This window comes from Scardinius erythrophthalmus (assembly GCF_964197995.2).
Source record: "Scardinius erythrophthalmus genome assembly, chromosome: 23".
NCBI lineage: Eukaryota > Metazoa > Chordata > Actinopteri > Cypriniformes > Leuciscidae > Scardinius > Scardinius erythrophthalmus.
In genome coordinates, this window is record NC_138243.1 from 82,956 (window position 1) to 102,120 (window position 19,165).

General features: G+C 43.9%; 1 protein-coding gene across 1 annotated transcript; it reads right to left on the minus strand.

Moving 5' to 3' along the window:
- Positions 1 to 289: 289 nt before the first annotated feature.
- Positions 290 to 1,597, minus strand: LOC308684187 (uncharacterized protein F54H12.2-like; the record flags this gene model as incomplete). Its single annotated transcript, XM_081355305.1, has 1 exon — positions 290 to 1,597. The coding sequence occupies one exon, from the start codon at positions 1,595 to 1,597 to the stop codon at positions 290 to 292; it is 1,308 nt and encodes a 435-aa protein (XP_081211431.1).
- Positions 1,598 to 19,165: the final 17,568 nt, after the last annotated feature.

Sequence of the window (19,165 nt, forward strand, 5' to 3'; positions counted from 1 at the left end):
CTGGACGCGTCTGTCGGAATATAAGAAAGTTATTGATGCTGATTGGAAAGCGGGGACTGTTGGGAGGATTGCCGAAGCTGTCGAAAAAACACGCGGTCCCCTCTCTGGCTAAATAAACGGCGACCCAATGCTCACCCGGCAATTGAGCCGGGTCGGTATTAATGATCCCCATCGATGGTAAGATCCTCAGAGGTTTTTTGGGTAGTTGATCGCTCGGTAGAACCCCGAGAAAATGAGCCCTGCATGCTATTTTATCCACGATAGCTGTGAGTTGTAGCGTGTTCATCTCTCAGTAGTGATCAATCAGTACCTGTCTGCGGTTAGACACTTCAATGAGGCTGTCGAATACTGCGTAAATTATTAAATTAATGGTATTCGGCAGCGCTTGTCTGAAACGCGCTTCGACTCTGATGTTCCCGGACTTGATCAGGGAAATGTGCTGGCCACAATCCCCGTCAGGCGATAAATTAAATGCGTACAGCGTGTATCCGTTCAGGAAATCATTCCTGCCGATACAGAGCGGTTGATCTTTAAGGTGTCTCCCGGTCGTCATCGCCAGCTGATAATATTCGCGTACTGCCAAACCGGCATCGAAATTAGGTTGTAGAGGCTTGGCGGGGAATTGTTGACCGTCTACGTAGACTGCTAGGAATTCCAGATTGTAATGTTTGAACGCGAATGGATTTTTTTCGTACGAGCCGGTGAATGCGTCGTTGTCGACCATAGCGATAACGATAGACTTTGGCAGTGTTCCTAAAAACAGATTTTCTTGATTCGAAACACGAGAGCCGGCGGGTATGGAGAACGATTTTAGACAGACCCTATCGATGGGATACTTGGCCGTGGTCGAAAGCAGCGTCTGGGCGTGAGCCAGTCTCACCGGCGGCGATACAGAAACTTTTTTGACAAATAGGGACGCCGCTACTATATGTAATTTGTAAGCCACGTCGTCGGATCTCATCAGGCAGAATTCATCCTTTGCCCGTATAAAGCGTAATTTGACGTCTAAATTGTTAATTAAAAGCTTCTGTTGAAAGAATATATCGCTGTGTATGGGGGCAAGAAGTTCCACCTCCCTGCTTCGAGCGGTGTAGGTCGATCTCTTCGTCAACCCTTCGTTACGGCCTGCTGGGTCACGCACATCCATGTGACCGGCTGTGTCTTTGTGAAACAAACCGGCGGAGAAAATAGATTCCAACGTATCTTTACCGTAGTTGAGCAGACTTTCAAGGATACAGCGATAGGGATAAGTTCCGGAACTCTGTGATATCAGGCGGTCGCCGAGGGTTACGTCGACTTGTGAAAACATACTAGCAGCCAGGTAATTTATTGGACCCACCGTTGACGGCTGGGGAATATCGTCTCCGTCAGGCCCTTTGATTTTCACCCGTAGATAGATCATCGTGTTATTGAGATCCAAATAATCATCGCCGTTGCCGGCGATAAAAAACTCCAATGGTGCAGAGTCCGATATGGCCGATAATGGGGTTACTTCTAAATAGCCGTTTTTCTCAATAACGGTCTGCGTCAGCGGGACCGTAAATAGGTCCAACTCGGACTTGATGCATTCTCCCGACATGCGGTGCAATAACGCCATGTTAGAAAATGGTTTTTCCGACTCTCCTGATCGTCGCCTTTCGACTAACAGACGTCTTACGCTTTCTACGTACGACTGAGCGTTTCTTTGGTCCAAGTGTTGTTTTCTTCTTGCCCGACTGACCACGCCTCCTCACACCCGGTGGTTTAGACATCCTCTTACGAGCCATGACCATCAGACCCGATCCGTCTTGAGCTTTATCGTTATGAGATCGCGTGAATACGTTGGAGACGACGTCGGATACTATATTTTTAGCGGCCGATTTTAGATGGGGTTTCGCGATGCTAAATCCTCGTTTTAACAGAGGTATAGCCATCCTGAACAGACCTCTGAAAAGACCCCCTAAGCCTGCTCCGTACATAACCCCCCCCCCGGCATACCCTGGTAAACCCCCGCCGGCCTGATTTTGGTAGTAGCTGACATAGTCAGCGTTTTCTCCGGGTCTATAATAAACCATTTTTTGGTTTAAAGTGTAGTTTTACGATGACTTTCCCGTAAGAAAATGGTACTTCTTGGTTTTGATCGTCCTTCAACTCTATGGTGATGTCGGTGATGTGATCCTTATTGATCGATGCGTAATGCGGGTTGTCGTATCTAGCAATGACCGCGTCGCTGCTTTTACCCGATATATGTACGCATCTCAAAAGGGGGACGTGAGAATCACCGACCGCTTGATACTGGATGATGTCTGTGTAAACGTACAATGTGTAGAACCCCGCGTTGATATCGCATTGATGAGGGGCGTACATGACGACGTTTGCGGTAAAATCGGGTTTTTTATGATAGTTTAAACCTCCGAGAGGTTTTTGCGTCATTCCTAAAATAGTGGCGAGTCTCCCCCGAAAACTGACTGAAATGTTGGGTTTCGCGACCAGAAACACCTTGTTTTTTAATTCGTCGTGATTCAACACGGCCACTGGCGCCATAAGTTGATTTATAGCACGCAGTATCGCCCGAATGTTTTGGTAGTAACCCCCGCTTATGTATAATTTCGTAATATTAGAAAAACCGATATTTGAGTCTTTGGAGGGTTCCGGGGCCGTGTGTAGGATAAAATGGCCATCTTCGTCATTAAAGTTGTACCAACTCCTAGGATATTCGATTTCGGCGAGTCCGACTTCCCATTGTCCTTTCAAGTCTATAGCTTGCGCCAGCCGGGTTGTATAGGCGGATATGCGATTTTCGGGATAAACCGACCTAGATGCATTGCACGGCAACGTGACGTAGAACCCGTGATCATCCATGGCGGTCCTTCGCTCGTATGACCCCATCCGTTAAACGTCGGGGTGTTTTAAGTCCAGCAGAGTTTTTTTATCTATGTAACTATTAAATTTTGAAGGCCAGCCTAGCCATTTCACTAAAACAAGCGTAGACTTCCCTTGTTTTTTCTGACCTAAAATCTTTTCCACCTTAAAAGATTTGTTTTTACTCACAATTATTTTTTGCAACTCTTTTTCATAAAAAACCCCCTCGATGACATCACCGTCATAATCTGTGAGTCTGTAGACCGGTGGTTGACGCGGAATACACGCGGACACGGTGAAGAACTCCTCCGTGTAGTTCTGCTCATAACCTTTGGCGAACGGACCTCTCACTTTAGAAATCCTGACGACGTCGCCGACTTTGAATTTAAATACGGCTCTCTCGGCCTTCTTTATATCGCCGTACAAGTTTTGAAACACTTGACCCTCGTTTACTTTGTTGACGTCCAAGGGTCTCATTCTGATACTTCGGTGATAACTGCTGTTGTAGCCCTGCATAATGTCTTGTAAGACATCTATGTATCGTCGGGAATTTGTAGCCGTTAAAAATCTCCACATACGACTTTTTAACGTTCTGTTAAATCGTTCCACGACGCTGGCTTTCAAATCGGTAGCGGTAGCGAAATGATTAATGTCGTGCTTTTTCATCACGTCTTGAAATTGTTTGTTAAAAAATTCCTTTCCCTGATCCGTCTGCAATTTCTGCGGCACACGCCCTTCTTCGAGTATAGACTCGAACGCTCTAGTAACCTCTGCACCGGTCTTATTCTTCAGCACGCGAGCCCAGGCGTACTTGCTAAATACGTCTATGCACGTCAGCAGATATTTATGACCGTCATTATCCTTGGCGTAGGCGATCATGTCGACGAGATCGGCCTGGAACTGAGTATCGACCCCGTACACGACCACTCTGTTTCGCTTGTATTTTATAGGCGCTGTTTTGTGTAATGTGTAAGCGTCCTCACCAGCCAGCCATTCCGAAACCTGTTTGTCGCTTAGACGGACCCCGCTGTCTTTCAAGACGGCGTCTTTTAATCGTTTTTTACCCCCTAAAGAGCCAGGGTTGGAGGGGGTATAATAAGCCTCTTTCATGAGCTCCGACATGCTGCCGTTGCGACCGTTGGAAAAGAATGACGGGTACGAGCGGTTTGAATCAATCTTTTATTAAAAAAACGTTACAGGATATAATAGAAGACAGTAAACATGGATATAATACGTAATATAAGTAAAAATGGATATAATACAAAACATGCATACAGTGACTAAGTAAAATGGTATTAATATAATACAACATGTAAAATACACATTCAAAGTAAAAAATGGATACAATATGATAAAACATGCAAAATGGTATTAATATAATACAATATGTAAAATACACAGTCTAAGTAAAAAATGGATATAATGGGATTAATATGATACAACATGCAAAATGGGATATAATAAAAATACACAGTCTAAGTAAAAAATGGATATAGCGGGATTAATATAATGACGTTACATAGACAGGATGCAAAATGTCGTCAGTGGTAATCTAACCAGAAAAGAAAATCGCGGCAGGCCATCATGTTTTTGTCTAGGATGTAATCGACGTACATTACGACAATTTTGTCTACGTTTTTAATCACTTCAACGATTCTGATAGCGTCGTCCCGATCATCGGAGTCATATTCTTTTGATTTCTTCATTAGCTCGGTACAGACATCCATCACATACGTACAAGTACACAGCAGATCGGTGACCCCGAGCGGGGATTGTGATTCACACAGCATATCTAGAACCTGTTTTATCATCACAATGGGTGGGTCGTTACCGGCAACACATTTGTCCGTCATATAGTCCCATGAGCTAGTCAGTCCTCTTATATACACCATATTTTTCTTGAGATTAGCCTCGCGCACAGTATCTTGACATGGAGTATCGGGGTGGGATGCGTCCATAATAATCTTGCTCATGAGATCGGTCATCTGGTCTCTGTAATGCTCTTTAAACAATAATTCCATACACCACTTTAGGCTACAGGCTGCACCCATGTTGGAGATGGTTTGGTCACTGGCCATTCACGGTGGGTAGATTTTCCCAGAGATCGACGACGTCGTAGACTATTTCCTTGCAGGGTTTGTCCAGAAGTCTCGCCCTGATTTCTTCCACCTTGGCGGCGATGAATGGTTCGTCTTTTAATTCGCGCAGAATAGTCCCGACTGTTCCTTGAATACGGTGGGGTTGAGATTTTAAGTTATTTCAGTCGCACTCGATCAGCGGATCCCAGTCTAAGCCACGTTTGATAGCCGGGCCAGAGTCGTTTTGGAGGTCCGAGGGTTCAGGGGTGATGATGAGGATGTTGCCAGGAGCCCTATCGTTTTCAAAGCAAGATTCCAAGTCTATGCGCCGTCTGGCCGTTTTAGCCGAGACCCAGTCGTTGTGGAGGCCCGATGGACCGCAGGCATCAGTCAGAGTATGAAGGGGTGCGTCGTCGTCGGGAGGGTCGAGAATGCTGCCGAAAGAGATACCGCAGCTGCATACGTGATCGGGTTCTGAAGCGTCGTCTTCAGCCATGGTTTATAAATGCTGCTTGGTAGGGTCGGGTCGCTGTATTTTATGAGCGCGGTGGAAAAGGGGGTGTGGACGTTGGAGCGCTTCAGCCTTGATTTATATACGACGCTTGACAAGGTCCGACCGCCGAGCTTTATGATGGCTGTAGTGAATGGGCGGGGACGGCAGAGCGTACGTGCTGCTCCGTGCGCATCTCTCAGGGTGGAACAGCTGCAGTTTAATTTTGTTGTATCCGTCATGCATGTCGCACCATTTGAACATTTTGTTGATGATTGAAAAAACACTGCTCAGCAGATCCAGATCGCACCACTTGAACAAGAATTGCATTTCATACAGATCCTGATGCTCTTTAGGCAGGATGGGGCCCATCCGAGTGTTGTTGAGCTTTGTCTTGTCTTTACAGCAGAATATGTAAACAGAATCATTCGGCTTCTTTTGAGTATGGTCACCTACCACACGGTACCGGACATTCGGGGTCACCCCGTCCCACTCCCCCACGTACAAAGGCTCCTCGCCGCCGTCATTCAGATCCTTCCAGACACGTTTGTAAAATAGAGCCCAGTCTTTTTCAGGAAATACCACGCACGCGTCTTGCCCGGGCTGAAACTCGTCGACGCCATCAGCGGTGTAGAGCGTAACTACTCGAGTTGGTTTGAGAAATTTGTAGCCGAATACACGGTTGCTACACATCAGAAATTCAGCTTTAGTCCATTCCGAAATTTCATGGAGAAAGCTGGTCAAACGGACGTGTCCTAAAGGTTTTCTCGGTGCCATAGTCAGACTTTGCATCATCCTGTTGCTCAACCCCGCATCTGGGGATTGAGGGGAGGATAAACCATCCATGCTCATGTAGCTCATGTTTCCCTTTCTGGTGGTACATGCAGAACACACTGACCCCATTTATATACGTTGCTCAACAATGTAAAGGGAGGGGGCGCAGGCACAATCACCACGCACACATATAACTGGGACAAAGTTCAAACAACCGCCAAAAAAAAAACTACCCATCAAAATTATGATTTAGTCCTACATAGGTCATAGTTCAAAACTAACTGTCATACAACATGATCGATAGGCTAGCAGGGTCAATAGGTTAATCCCATGACCGCATTCCGAAAGTTCAACCCATCAATCATAAAAGGTCACCGGAAGTTCAACCTGCCAAAAGGTCAAAGGTCAAAGTCGTAAATCATTTTGACACATGTCCCCCCATAAGTACTACTTATATAGTTCAAAGTTACTATCAGATTTAATGTTATACCTTGACAAACTATACATCATTAAAAAGATATAAGACTCAAGTTTCAGAATTTGACCACTATTGTATTCTGAGAAACTTATAGCGACAGTTATTTCTTAATTTGTGTCAGGAGTTATGAAATGAAAAAATGAGTCGATACCTTTGATATGAATTATGCGCGTCAGCCGCTTTCATTCATAAAAAAACTCCCGTGCCGTCGTCATGACAGCGATACACAAAACAACGTCCTTCTAGGCTTTAGCTCAAAAATGTGCAGATTTGGAGAAATATTGATATATTCTCATAGGTTTACATCAGATTTCTATAGACAGGAATAATATTTATTGAATTTATACCCAAATGCGTCGATGTAATCATTATGAGCGTTTGCATACTCTGTTAATGTGTTTTCAATTCATACCAATAGCCTGAGGGTGCCCTCGCCGCCCTGTGCACAGTATTAGAACATGAAGAAGTGCCATAATCATGTTACAATCCAGGAAGCCTCGAACACACACACAGCTAACAAGAGATCGCTCTGTAACTATGGCTGTAACATGCAGATACAGACATTTTGAAGACAATAAACATGTTTGCTATGATATTTGAGTTACCTGTGTTTTTCAATCCATGCCAGGTATTTCCATAATAATAGATTATATTTATAATGTAATGCTAATCTATATAGAATCGTTGTGCAGAACACTATCCAATATTATATTTTCTGTCTGATTTTTTATCTGAAGCCAAATTAGATCACAGAAAATTATTTAAAATACTCGATTTGCTTTATAAAGTAAGTTTATAAGCACAAACATGGTTTTAATCTCATAAATTGTTGTGTATTGATGGTGTGCTAAGCTAACATGCTAGCTCGCCCTAGGTGCACCTGCCACCTAGAAGTTATATTTTTATTATTTTTTGAATGCTTACTGAAATGTTTCTTTATTCAAGAAATGCATTTGATACAGTTTAAAATGTAAGGGTGAACTTTGAGAAAAGAAATTAGTGACTGAAACCATATCTAGCCTGTGAATAGCTAGTCGTTAGTAACTATAATGCAGACAAAAGAAATGACCTTTTTAATGCAATGTCCACGGGGAGCCTACAGGTGCCCTGTTGAATAAGTTACAGATGGGACTTCAAAACATCCCACCGGCAACTTATTTGACAAGGCCTCTTTAGGCTGTCCGTGGACAGTGTGTTTTTATGCAAATTTTGCACAATTAATGGGTGAAATGTACATCAGTGTGTTGTACAGTGTCCCCTGAGTGGTGTACAGTAGGTTTGACCACAAGTAACCACTTTATTTATGAAATATGACCTTTTAATGCAATGTCCACGGACAGCCTACAGGTGCCCTGTCGAATAAGTTACAGATGGGACTTTAAAACATCCCACCAACAACTTATTTGACAGGGCCCCTTTAGGCTGTCCGTGGACAGTGTGATTTTATGCAAATTTTGCACAATCAATGGGTGAAATGTACATCAGTGTGTTGTACAGTGTCCCCTGAGTGGTGTATAGTAGGTTTGACCACAAGTAACCACTTTATTTATGAAATATGACCTTTTAATGAAATGTCCACGGGGAGCCTACAGGTGCCCTGTCGAATAAGTTACAGATGGGACTTCAAAACATCCCACCGGCAACTTATTTGACAGGGCCCCTTTAGGCTGTCCGTGGACAGTGTGTTTTTATGCAAATTTTGCACAATTAATGGGTGAAATGTACATCAGTGTGTTGTACAGTGTCCCCTGAGTGGTGTACAGTAGGTTTGACCACAAGTAACCACTTTATTTATGAAATATGACCTTTTAATGCAATGTCCACGGGGAGCCTACAGGTGCACTGTCGAATAAGTTACAGATGGGACTTCAAAACATCCCACCGGCAACTTATTTGACAGGGCCCCTTTAGGCTGTCCGTGGACAGTGTGTTTTTATGCAAATTTTGCACAATTAATGGGTGAAATGTTCATCAGTGTGTTGTACAGTGTCCCCTGAGTGGTGTACAGTAGGTTTGACCACAAGTAACCACTTTATTTATGAAATATGACCTTTTTAATGCAATGTCCACGGGGAGCCTACAGGTGCCCTGTTGAATAAGTTACAGATGGGACTTCAAAACATCCCACCGGCAACTTATTTGACAGGGCCCCTTTAGGCTGTCCGTGGACAGTGTGTTTTTATGCAAATTTTGCACAATTAATGGGTGAAATGTACATCAGTGTGTTGTACAGTGTCCCCTGAGTGGTGTACAGTAGGTTTGACCACAAGTAACCACTTTATTTATGAAATATGACCTTTTTAACCTGTTTACCGTTGCCAGAGCGCGGGCGCACTGAAGCGGTTTTATTTATATATAGTTCAAAGTTACTATCAGATTTAATGTTATACCTTGACAAACTATACATCATTAAAAAGATATAAGACTCAAGTTTCAGAATTTGACCACTATTGTATTCTGAGAAACTTATAGCGACAGTTATTTCTTAATTTGTGTCAGGAGTTATGAAATGAAAAAATGAGTCGATACCTTTGATATGAATTATGCGCGTCAGCCGCTTTCATTCATAAAAAAACTCCCGTGCCGTCGTCATGACAGCGATACACAAAACAACGTCCTTCTAGGCTTTAGCTCAAAAATGTGCAGATTTGGAGAAATATTGATATATTCTCATAGGTTTACATCAGATTTCTATAGACAGGAATAATATTTATTGAATTTATACCCAAATGCGTCGATGTAATCATTATGAGCGTTTGCATACTCTGTTAATGTGTTTTCAATTCATACCAATAGCCTGAGGGTGCCCTCGCCGCCCTGTGCACAGTATTAGAACATGAAGAAGTGCCATAATCATGTTACAATCCAGAAAGCCTCGAACACACACACAGCTAACAAGAGATCGCTCTGTAACTATGGCTGTAACATGCAGATACAGACATTTTGAAGACAATAAACATGTTTGCTATGATATTTGAGTTACCTGTGTTTTTCAATCCATGCCAGGTATTTCCATAATAATAGATTATATTTATAATGTAATGCTAATCTATATAGAATCGTTGTGCAGAACACTATCCAATAGTATATTTTCTGTCTGATTTTTTATCTGAAGCCAAATTAGATCACAGAAAATTATTTAAAATACTCGATTTGCTTTATAAAGTAAGTTTATAAGCACAAACATGGTTTTAATCTCATAAATTGTTGTGTATTGATGGTGTGCTAAGCTAACATGCTAGCTAGCCCTAGGTGCACCTGCCACCTAGAAGTTATATTTTTATTATTTTTTGAATGCTTACTGAAATGTTTCTTTATTCAAGAAATGCATTTGATACAGTTTAAAATGTAAGGGTGAACTTTGAGAAAAGAAATTAGTGACTGAAACCATATCTAGCCTGTGAATAGCCAGTCGTTAGTAACTATAATGCAGACAAAAGAAATGACCTTTTTAATGCAATGTCCACGGGGAGCCTACAGGTGCCCTGTTGAATAAGTTACAGATGGGACTTCAAAACATCCCACCGGCAACTTATTTGACAGGGCCCCTTTAGGCTGTCCGTGGACAGTGTGTTTTTATGCAAATTTTGCACAATTAATGGGTGAAATGTACATCAGTGTGTTGTACAGTGTCCCCAGAGTGGTGTACAGTAGGTTTGACCACAAGTAACCACTTTATTTATGAAATATGACCTTTTAATGCAATGTCCACGGGGAGCCTACAGGTGCCCTGTCGAATAAGTTACAGATGGGACTTCAAAACATCCCACCGGCAACTTATTTGACAGGGCCCCTTTAGGCTGTCCGTGTACAGTGTGATTTTATGCAAATTTTGCACAATAAATGGGTGAAATGTACATCAGTGTGTTGTACAGTGTTCCCTGAGTGGTGTACAGTAGGTTTTACCACAAGTAACCAGTTTATTTATGAAATATGACCTTTTAATGAAATGTCCACGGGGAGCCTACAGGTGCCCTGTCGAATAAGTTACAGATGGGACTTCAAAACATCCCACCGGCAACTTATTTGACAGGGCCCCTTTAGGCTGTCCGTTGACATTGTGATTTTATGCAAATTTTGCACAATTAATGGGTGAAATGTACATCAGTGTGTTGTACAGTGTCCCCTGAGTGGTGTACAGTAGGTTTGACCACAAGTAACCACTTTATTTATGAAATATGACCCTTTTAATTCAATGTCCACGGACCGCGCACAGGGCCTCCGTCGAATAAGTTGCAGGTGGGCTCCGAACTTTGAACGGCCATAACTCGGGGACCTGGCCGCCTAGCGACACCAAACTCGGGTCAAAGTAAGGTCCCCAGGGGCCCTCTCCTACGCGCCCTAGCCCGTGCTTCTAGCTCCCCCACAGGCCGAGATATGGGGGCCAACAGGAAAGGGTGCACTTCAGAAGGAAGGGTCCCAGAGGCCCAGGACTCTGGGTTCTGAGAGGGCCCCGAGGGGCCCCTCACCACCCCGAAGGACGATCCGCTGGGACTCGTCCTTTCCGAGATAGAGACCGTTTTATCCAAAAGTCCCTTTTGTATAACCGGGTGTATCTTGGGAGTTAAGCCGAGTTGGAGCTCCAAACTCCGGGCATGATGGGGGTCCATAGGGGCCCTTCAGATCCCACCACCCCCAGCTCCTGGGACCTTCCGTTTCGGAGATACGGACACTTCAAGTCCAGGTTAGACTGGGTGTATCTTGGGAACCAAGCCAAGTTTGAGCTCCAAACTGCGGGCGTGGGGAGGGACCCAAGGACCCCCCATGACCCCAGAGTATGGAGCCCCAAGTCGGCTTCGTTCCTGAGATATGGCCACTTCCTGTGGGACTTTGACCGGGTGTATCTTGGGAACCAAGCCGAATTAGAGCTCCACACTCTGGGCATGGGGATGTACCATGGGGCCCCCCATGACCCCAGAGTATGGAGCCCCAAGTCGGCTTCGTTCCAGAGATATGGCAACTTCCTGTGGAAATTTGACCGGGTGTATCTCGGAAAGCACGCCGACTTTGAGCTCCAAACTCCGGGTGTGGGGAGGTACCCATGTGCCCCCCTCAAGCCGGGAGTATGGAGCCCCAAGTCGGCTAGTGTCTGGAGATACATCCGGTCAAAACAGCATCCCACCTGCAACCTATTTGACAGGGCCCCTGTGAGCTGTCCGTGGACAGTGTGATTTTATGCAAATTTTGCACAATTAATGGGTGAAATGTACATCAGTGTGTTGTACAGTGTCCCCTGAGTGGTGTACAGTAGGTTTGACCACAAGTAACCACTTTATTTATGAAATATGACCTTTTAATGCAATGTCCACGGGGAGCCTACAGGTGCCCTGTCGAATAAGTTACAGATGGGACTTCAAAACATCCCACCGGCAACTTATTTGACAGGGCCACTTTAGGCTGTCCGTGGACAGTGTGTTTTTATGCAAATTTTGCACAATTAATGGGTGAAATGTACATCAGTGTGTTGTACAGTGTCCCCTGAGTGGTGTACAGTAGGTTTGACCACAAGTAACAACTTTATTTATGAAATATGACCTTTTTTAATGCAATGTCCACGGGGAGCCTACAGGTGCCCTGTCGAATAAGTTACAGATGGGACTTCAAAACATCCCACCGGCAACTTATTTGACAGGGCCCCTTTAGGCTGTCCGTGGACAGTGTGTTTTTATGCAAATTTTGCACAATTAATGGGTGAAATGTACATCAGTGTGTTGTACAGTGTCCCCAGAGTGGTGTACAGTAGGTTTGACCACAAGTAACCACTTTATTTATGAAATATGACCTTTTAATGCAATGTCCACGGTGAGCCTACAGGTGCCCTGTCGAATAAGTTACAGATGGGACTTCAAAACATCTCACCGGCAACTTATTTGACAGGGCCCCTTTAGGCTGTCCGTGGACAGTGTGATTTTATGCAAATTTTGCACAATCAATAGGTGAAATGTATATCAGTGTGTTGTACAGTGTCCCCTGAGTGGTATACAGTAGGTTTGACCACAAGTAACCACTTTATTTATGAAATATGACCTTTTAATGCAATGTCCACGGACAGCCTACAGGTGCCCTGTCGAATAAGTTACAGATGGGACTTCAAAACATCCCACCGGCAACTTATTTGACAGGGCCCCTTTAGGCTGTCCGTGGACAGTGTGATTTTATGTAAATTTTGCACAATTAATGGGTGAAATGTACATCAGTGTGTTGTACAGTGCCCCCTGAGTGGTGTACAGTAGGTTTTACCACAAGTAACCACTTTATTTATGAAATATGACCCTTTTAATTAAAGGTCCACGGACAGCGCACAGGGCCTCCGTCGAATAAGTTGCAGGTGGGCTCCGAACTTTGAACGGCCATAACTCGGGGACCCGGCTGCCTAGCAACACAAAACTCGGGTCAAAGTAAGGTCCCCAGAGGCCCTCTCCAACGCGCCCTAGCCCGTGCTTCTAGCGCCCCCACAGGCCGAGATATGGGGGCCAACAGGAAAGGGTTTACTTCAGAAGGAAGGGTCCCAGAGGCCCAGGACTCTGGGTTCTGAGAGGGCCCCGAGGGGCCCCTCACCACCCCGAAGGACGATCCGCTGGGACTCGTCCTTTCCGAGATAGAGACCGTTTTATCCAAAAGTCCCTTATGTATAACCGGGAGTATCTTGGGAGTTAAGCCGAGTTGGAGCTCTAAACTCCAGGCATGATGGAGGCCCTTAGGGGCCCTTCAGATCCCACCAGCCCCAGCTCCTGGGACCTTCCGTTTCGGAGATACGGCCACTTCCGGTCCAGCTTAGACCGGTTGTATCTTGGGAACCAAGCCGAGTTTGAGCTCCAAACTCCGGGCGTGGGGAGGGACCCAAGGACCCCCCATGACCCCAGAGTATGGAGCCCCAAGTCGGCTTCGTTCCTGAGATATGGCCACTTCCTGTGGGATTTTGACCGGGTGTATCTTGGGAACCAAGCCGAATTAGAGCTCCACACTCTGGGCATGGGGAGGTACCATGGGGCCCCCCATGACCCCAGAGTATGGAGCCCCAAGTCGGCTCCGTTCCAGAGATATGGCAACTTCCTGTGGAAATTTGACCGGGTGTATCTCGGAAAGCACGCCGACTTTGAGCTCCAAACTCCGGATGTGGGGAAATACCCATGTGCCCCCCTCAAGCCGGGAGTATGGAGCCCCAAGTCGGCTAGTGTCTGGAGATACATCCGGTCAAAACAGCATCCCACCTGCAACCTATTTGACAGGGCCCCTGTGAGCTGTCCGTGGACAGTGTGATTTTATGCAAATTTTGCACAATTAATGGGTAAAATGTACATCAGTGTGTTGTACAGTGTCCCCTGAGTGGTGTACAGTAGGTTTGACCACATAAAAGCACTTTTTATATGAAATATGACCTTTTTTAATGCAATGTCCAAGGGGAGCCTACAGGTGCCCTGTTGAATAAGTTACAGATGGGACTTCAAAACATCCCACCGGCAACTTATTTGACAGGGCCCCTTTAGGCTGTCCGTGGACAGTGTGATTTTATGCAAATTTTGCACAATCAATGGGTGAAATGTACATCAGTGTGTTGTACAGTGTTCCCTGAGTGGTGTACAGTAGGTTTGACCACAAGTAACCACTTTATTTATGAAATATGACCTTTTAATGAATTGTCCACGGGGAGCCTACAGGTGCCCTGTCGAATAAGTTACAGATGGGACTTCAAAACATCCCACCGGCAACTTATTTGACAGGGCCCCTTTAGGCTGTCCGTTGACAGTGTGATTTTATGCAAATTTTGCACAATTAATGGGTGAAATGTACATCAGTGTGTTGTACAGTGTCCCCTGAGTGGTGTACAGTAGGTTTGACCACAAGTAACCACTTTATTTATGAAATATGACCTTTTAATGCAATGTCCACGGGGAGCCTACAGGTGCACTGTCGAATAAGTTACAGATGGGACTTCAAAACATCCCACCGGCAACTTATTTGACAGGGCCCCTTTAGGCTGTCCGTGGACAGTGTGTTTTTATGCAAATTTTGCACAATTAATGGGTGAAATGTTCATCAGTGTGTTGTACAGTGTCCCCTGAGTGGTGTACAGTAGGTTTGACCACAAGTAACCACTTTATTTATGAAATATGACCTTTTTAATGCAATGTCCACGGGGAGCCTACAGGTGCCCTGTTGAATAAGTTACAGATGGGACTTCAAAACATCCCACCGGCAACTTATTTGACAGGGCCCCTTTAGGCTGTCCGTGGACAGTGTGTTTTTATGCAAATCTTGCACAATTAAAGGGTGAAATGTACATCAGTGTGTTGTACAGTGTCCGCTGAGTGGTGTACAGTAGGTTTGACCACAAGTAACCACTTTATTTATGAAATATGACCTTTTTAACCTGTTAACCGTTGCCAGAGCGCGGGCGCACTGAAGCGGTTTTATTTATATATAGTTCAAAGTTACTATCAGATTTAATGTTATACCTTGACAAACTATACATCATTAAAAAGATATAAGACTCAAGTTTCAGAATTTGACCACTATTGTATTCTGAGAAACTTATAGCGACAGTTATTTCTTAATTTGTGTCAGGAGTTATGAAATGAAAAAATGAGTCGATACCTTTGATATGAATTATGTGCGTAAGCCGCTTTCATTCATAAAAAAACTCCCGTGCCGTCGTCATGACAGCGATACACAAAACAACGTCCTTCTAGGCTTAAGCTCAAAAATGTGCAGATTTGGAGAAATATTGATATATTCTCATAGGTTTACATCAGATTTCTATAGACAGGAATAATATTTATTGAATTTATACCCAAATGCGTCGATGTAATCATTATGAGCGTTTGCATACTCTGTTAATGTGTTTTCAATTCAAACCAATAGCCTGAGGGTGCCCTCGCCGCCCTGTGCACAGTATTAGAACATGAAAAAGTGCCATAATCATGTTACAATCCAGGAAGCCTCGAACACACACACAGCTAACAAGAGATCGCTCTGTAACTATGGCTGTAACATGCAGATACAGACATTTTGAAGACAATAAACATGTTTGCTATGATATTTGAGTTACCTGTGTTTTTCAATCCATGCCAGGTATTTCCATAATAATAGATTATATTTATAATGTAATGCTAATCTATATAAAATCGTTGTGCAGAACACTATCCAATAGTATATTTTCTGTCTGATTTTTTATCTGAAGCCAAATTAGATCACAGAAAATTATTTCAAATACTCGATTTGCTTTATAAAGTAAGTTTATAAGCACAAACATGGTTTTAATCTCATAAATTGTTGTGTATTGATGGTGTGCTAAGCTAACATGCTAGCTAGCCCTAGGTGCACCTGCCACCTAGAAGTTATATTTTTATTATTTTTTGAATGCTTACTGAAATGTTTCTTTATTCAAGAAATGCATTTGATACAGTTTAAAATGTAAGGGTGAACTTTGAGAAAAGAAATTAGTGACTGAAACCATATCTAGCCTGTGAATAGCCAGTCGTTAGTAACTATAATGCAGACAAAAGAAATGACCTTTTTAATGCAATGTCCACGGGGAGCCTACAGGTGCCCTGTTGAATAAGTTACAGATGGGACTTCAAAACATCCCACCGGCAACTTATTTGACAGGGCCCCTTTAGGCTGTCCGTGGACAGTGTGTTTTTATGCAAATTTTGCACAATTAATGGGTGAAATGTACATCAGTGTGTTGTACAGTGTCCCCAGAGTGGTGTACAGTAGGTTTGACCACAAGTAACCACTTTATTTATGAAATATGACCTTTTAATGCAATGTCCACGGGGAGCCTACAGGTGCCCTGTTGAATAAGTTACAGATGGGACTTCAAAACATCCCACCGGCAACTTATTTGACAGGGCCCCTTTAGGCTGTCCGTGGACAGTGTGTTTTTATGCAAATTTTGCACAATTAATGGGTGAAATGTACATCAGTGTGTTGTACAGTGTCCCCAGAGTGGTGTACAGTAGGTTTGACCACAAGTAACCACTTTATTTATGAAATATGACCTTTTAATGCAATGTCCACGGTGAGCCTACAGGTGCCCTGTCGAATAAGTTACAGATGGGACTTTAAAACATCCCACCAACAACTTATTTGACAGGGCCCCTTTAGGCTGTCCGTGGACAGTGTGATTTTATGCAAATTTTGCACAATCAATGGGTGAAATGTACATCAGTGTGTTGTACAGTGTCCCCAGAGTGGTGTACAGTAGGTTTGACCACAAGTAACCACTTTATTTATGAAATATGACCTTTTAATGCAATGTCCACGGGGAGCCTACAGGTGCCCTGTCGAATAAGTTACAGATGGGACTTCAAAACATCCCACCGGCAACTTATTTGACAGGGCCCCTTTAGGCTGTCCGTGGACAGTGTGTTTTTATGCAAATTTTGCACAATTAATGGGTGAAATGTACATCAGTGTGTTGTACAGTGTCCCCTGAGTGGTGTACAGTAGGTTTGACCACAAGTAACCACTTTATTTATGAAATATGACCTTTTAATGCAATGTCCACGGGGAGCCTACAGGTGCCCTGTCGAATAAGTTACAGATGGGACTTCAAAACATCCCACCGGCAACTTATTTGACAGGGCCCCTTTAGGCTGTCCGTGGACAGTGTGTTTTTATGCAAATTTTGCACAATCAATGGGTGAAATGTACATCAGTGTGTTGTACAGTGTCCCCTGAGTGGTGTACAGTAGGTTTGACCACAAGTAACCACTTTATTTATGAAATATGACCTTTTTAATGCAATGTCCACGGGGAGCCTACAGGTGCCCTGTCGAATAAGTTACAGATGGGACTTCAAAACATCCCACCGGCAACTTATTTGACAGGGCCCCTTTAGGCTGTCCGTGGACAGTGTGTTTTTATGCAAATTTTGCACAATTAATGGGTGAAATGTTCATCAGTGTGTTGTACAGTGTCCCCAGAGTGGTGTACAGTAGGTTTGACCACAAGTAACCACTTTATTTATGAAATATGACCTTTTAATGCAATGTCCACGGACAGCCTACAGGTGCCCTGTCGAATAAGTTACAGATGGGACTTCAAAACATCCCACCGGCAACTTATTTGACAGGGCCCCTTTAGGCTGTCCGTGGACAGTGTGTTTTTATGCAAATTTTGCACAATTAATGGGTGAAATGTACATCAGTGTGTTGTACAGTGTCCCCAGAGTGGTGTACAGTAGGTTTGACCACAAGTAACCACTTTATTTATGAAATATGACCTTTTAATGCAATGTCCACGGGGAGCCTACAGGTGCCCTGTCGAATAAGTTACAGATGGGACTTCAAAACATCCCACCGGCAACTTATTTGACAGGGCCCCTTTAGGCTGTCCGTGGACAGTGTGTTTTTATGCAAATTTTGCACAATTAATGGGTGAAATGTACATCAGTGTGTTGTACAGTGTCCCCTGAGTGGTGTACAGTAGGTTTGACCTCAAGTAACCACTTTATTTATGAAATATTACCTTTTAATGCAATGTCCACGGGGAGCCTACAGGTGCCCTGTCGAATAAGTTACAGATGGGACTTCAAAACATCCCACCGGCAACTTATTTGACAGGGCCCCTTTAGGCTGTCCGTGGACAGTGTGTTTTTATGCAAATTTTGCACAATCAATGGGTGAAATGTACATCAGTGTGTTGTACAGTGTCCCCTGAGTGGTGTACAGTAGGTTTGACCACAAGTAACCACTTTATTTATGAAATATGACCTTTTTAATGCAATGTCCACGGGGAGCCTACAGGTGCCCTGTTGAATAAGTTACAGATGGGACTTCAAAACATCCCACCGGCAACTTGTTTGACAGGGCCCCTTTAGGCTGTCCGTGGACAGTGTGATTTTATGCAAATTTTGCACAATCAATGGGTGAAATGTACATCAGTGTGTTGTACAGTGTTCCCTGAGTGGTGTACAGTAGGTTTGACCACAAGTAACCACTTTATTTATGAAATATGACCTTTTAATGAATTGTCCACGGGGAGCCTACAGGTGCCCTGTCGAATAAGTTACAGATGGGACTTCAAAACATCCCACCGGCAACTTATTTGACAGGGCCCCTTTAGGCTGTCCGTTGACAGTGTGATTTTATGCAAATTTTGCACAATTAATGGGTGAAATGTACATCAGTGTGTTGTACAGTGTCCCCTGAGTGGTGTACAGTAGGTTTGACCACAAGTAACCACTTTATTTATGAAATATGACCTTTTAATGCAATGTCCACGGGGAGCCTACAGGTGCACTGTTGAATAAGTTACAGATGGGACTTCAAAACATCCCACCGGCAACTTATTTGACAGGGCCCCTTTAGGCTGTCCGTGGACAGTGTGTTTTTATGCAAATTTTGCACAATTAATGGGTGAAATGTTCATCAGTGTGTTGTACAGTGTCCCCAGAGTGGTGTACAGTAGGTTTGACCACAAGTAACCACTTTATTTATGAAATATGACCTTTTAATGCAATGTCCACGGACAGCCTACAGGTGCCCTGTCGAATAA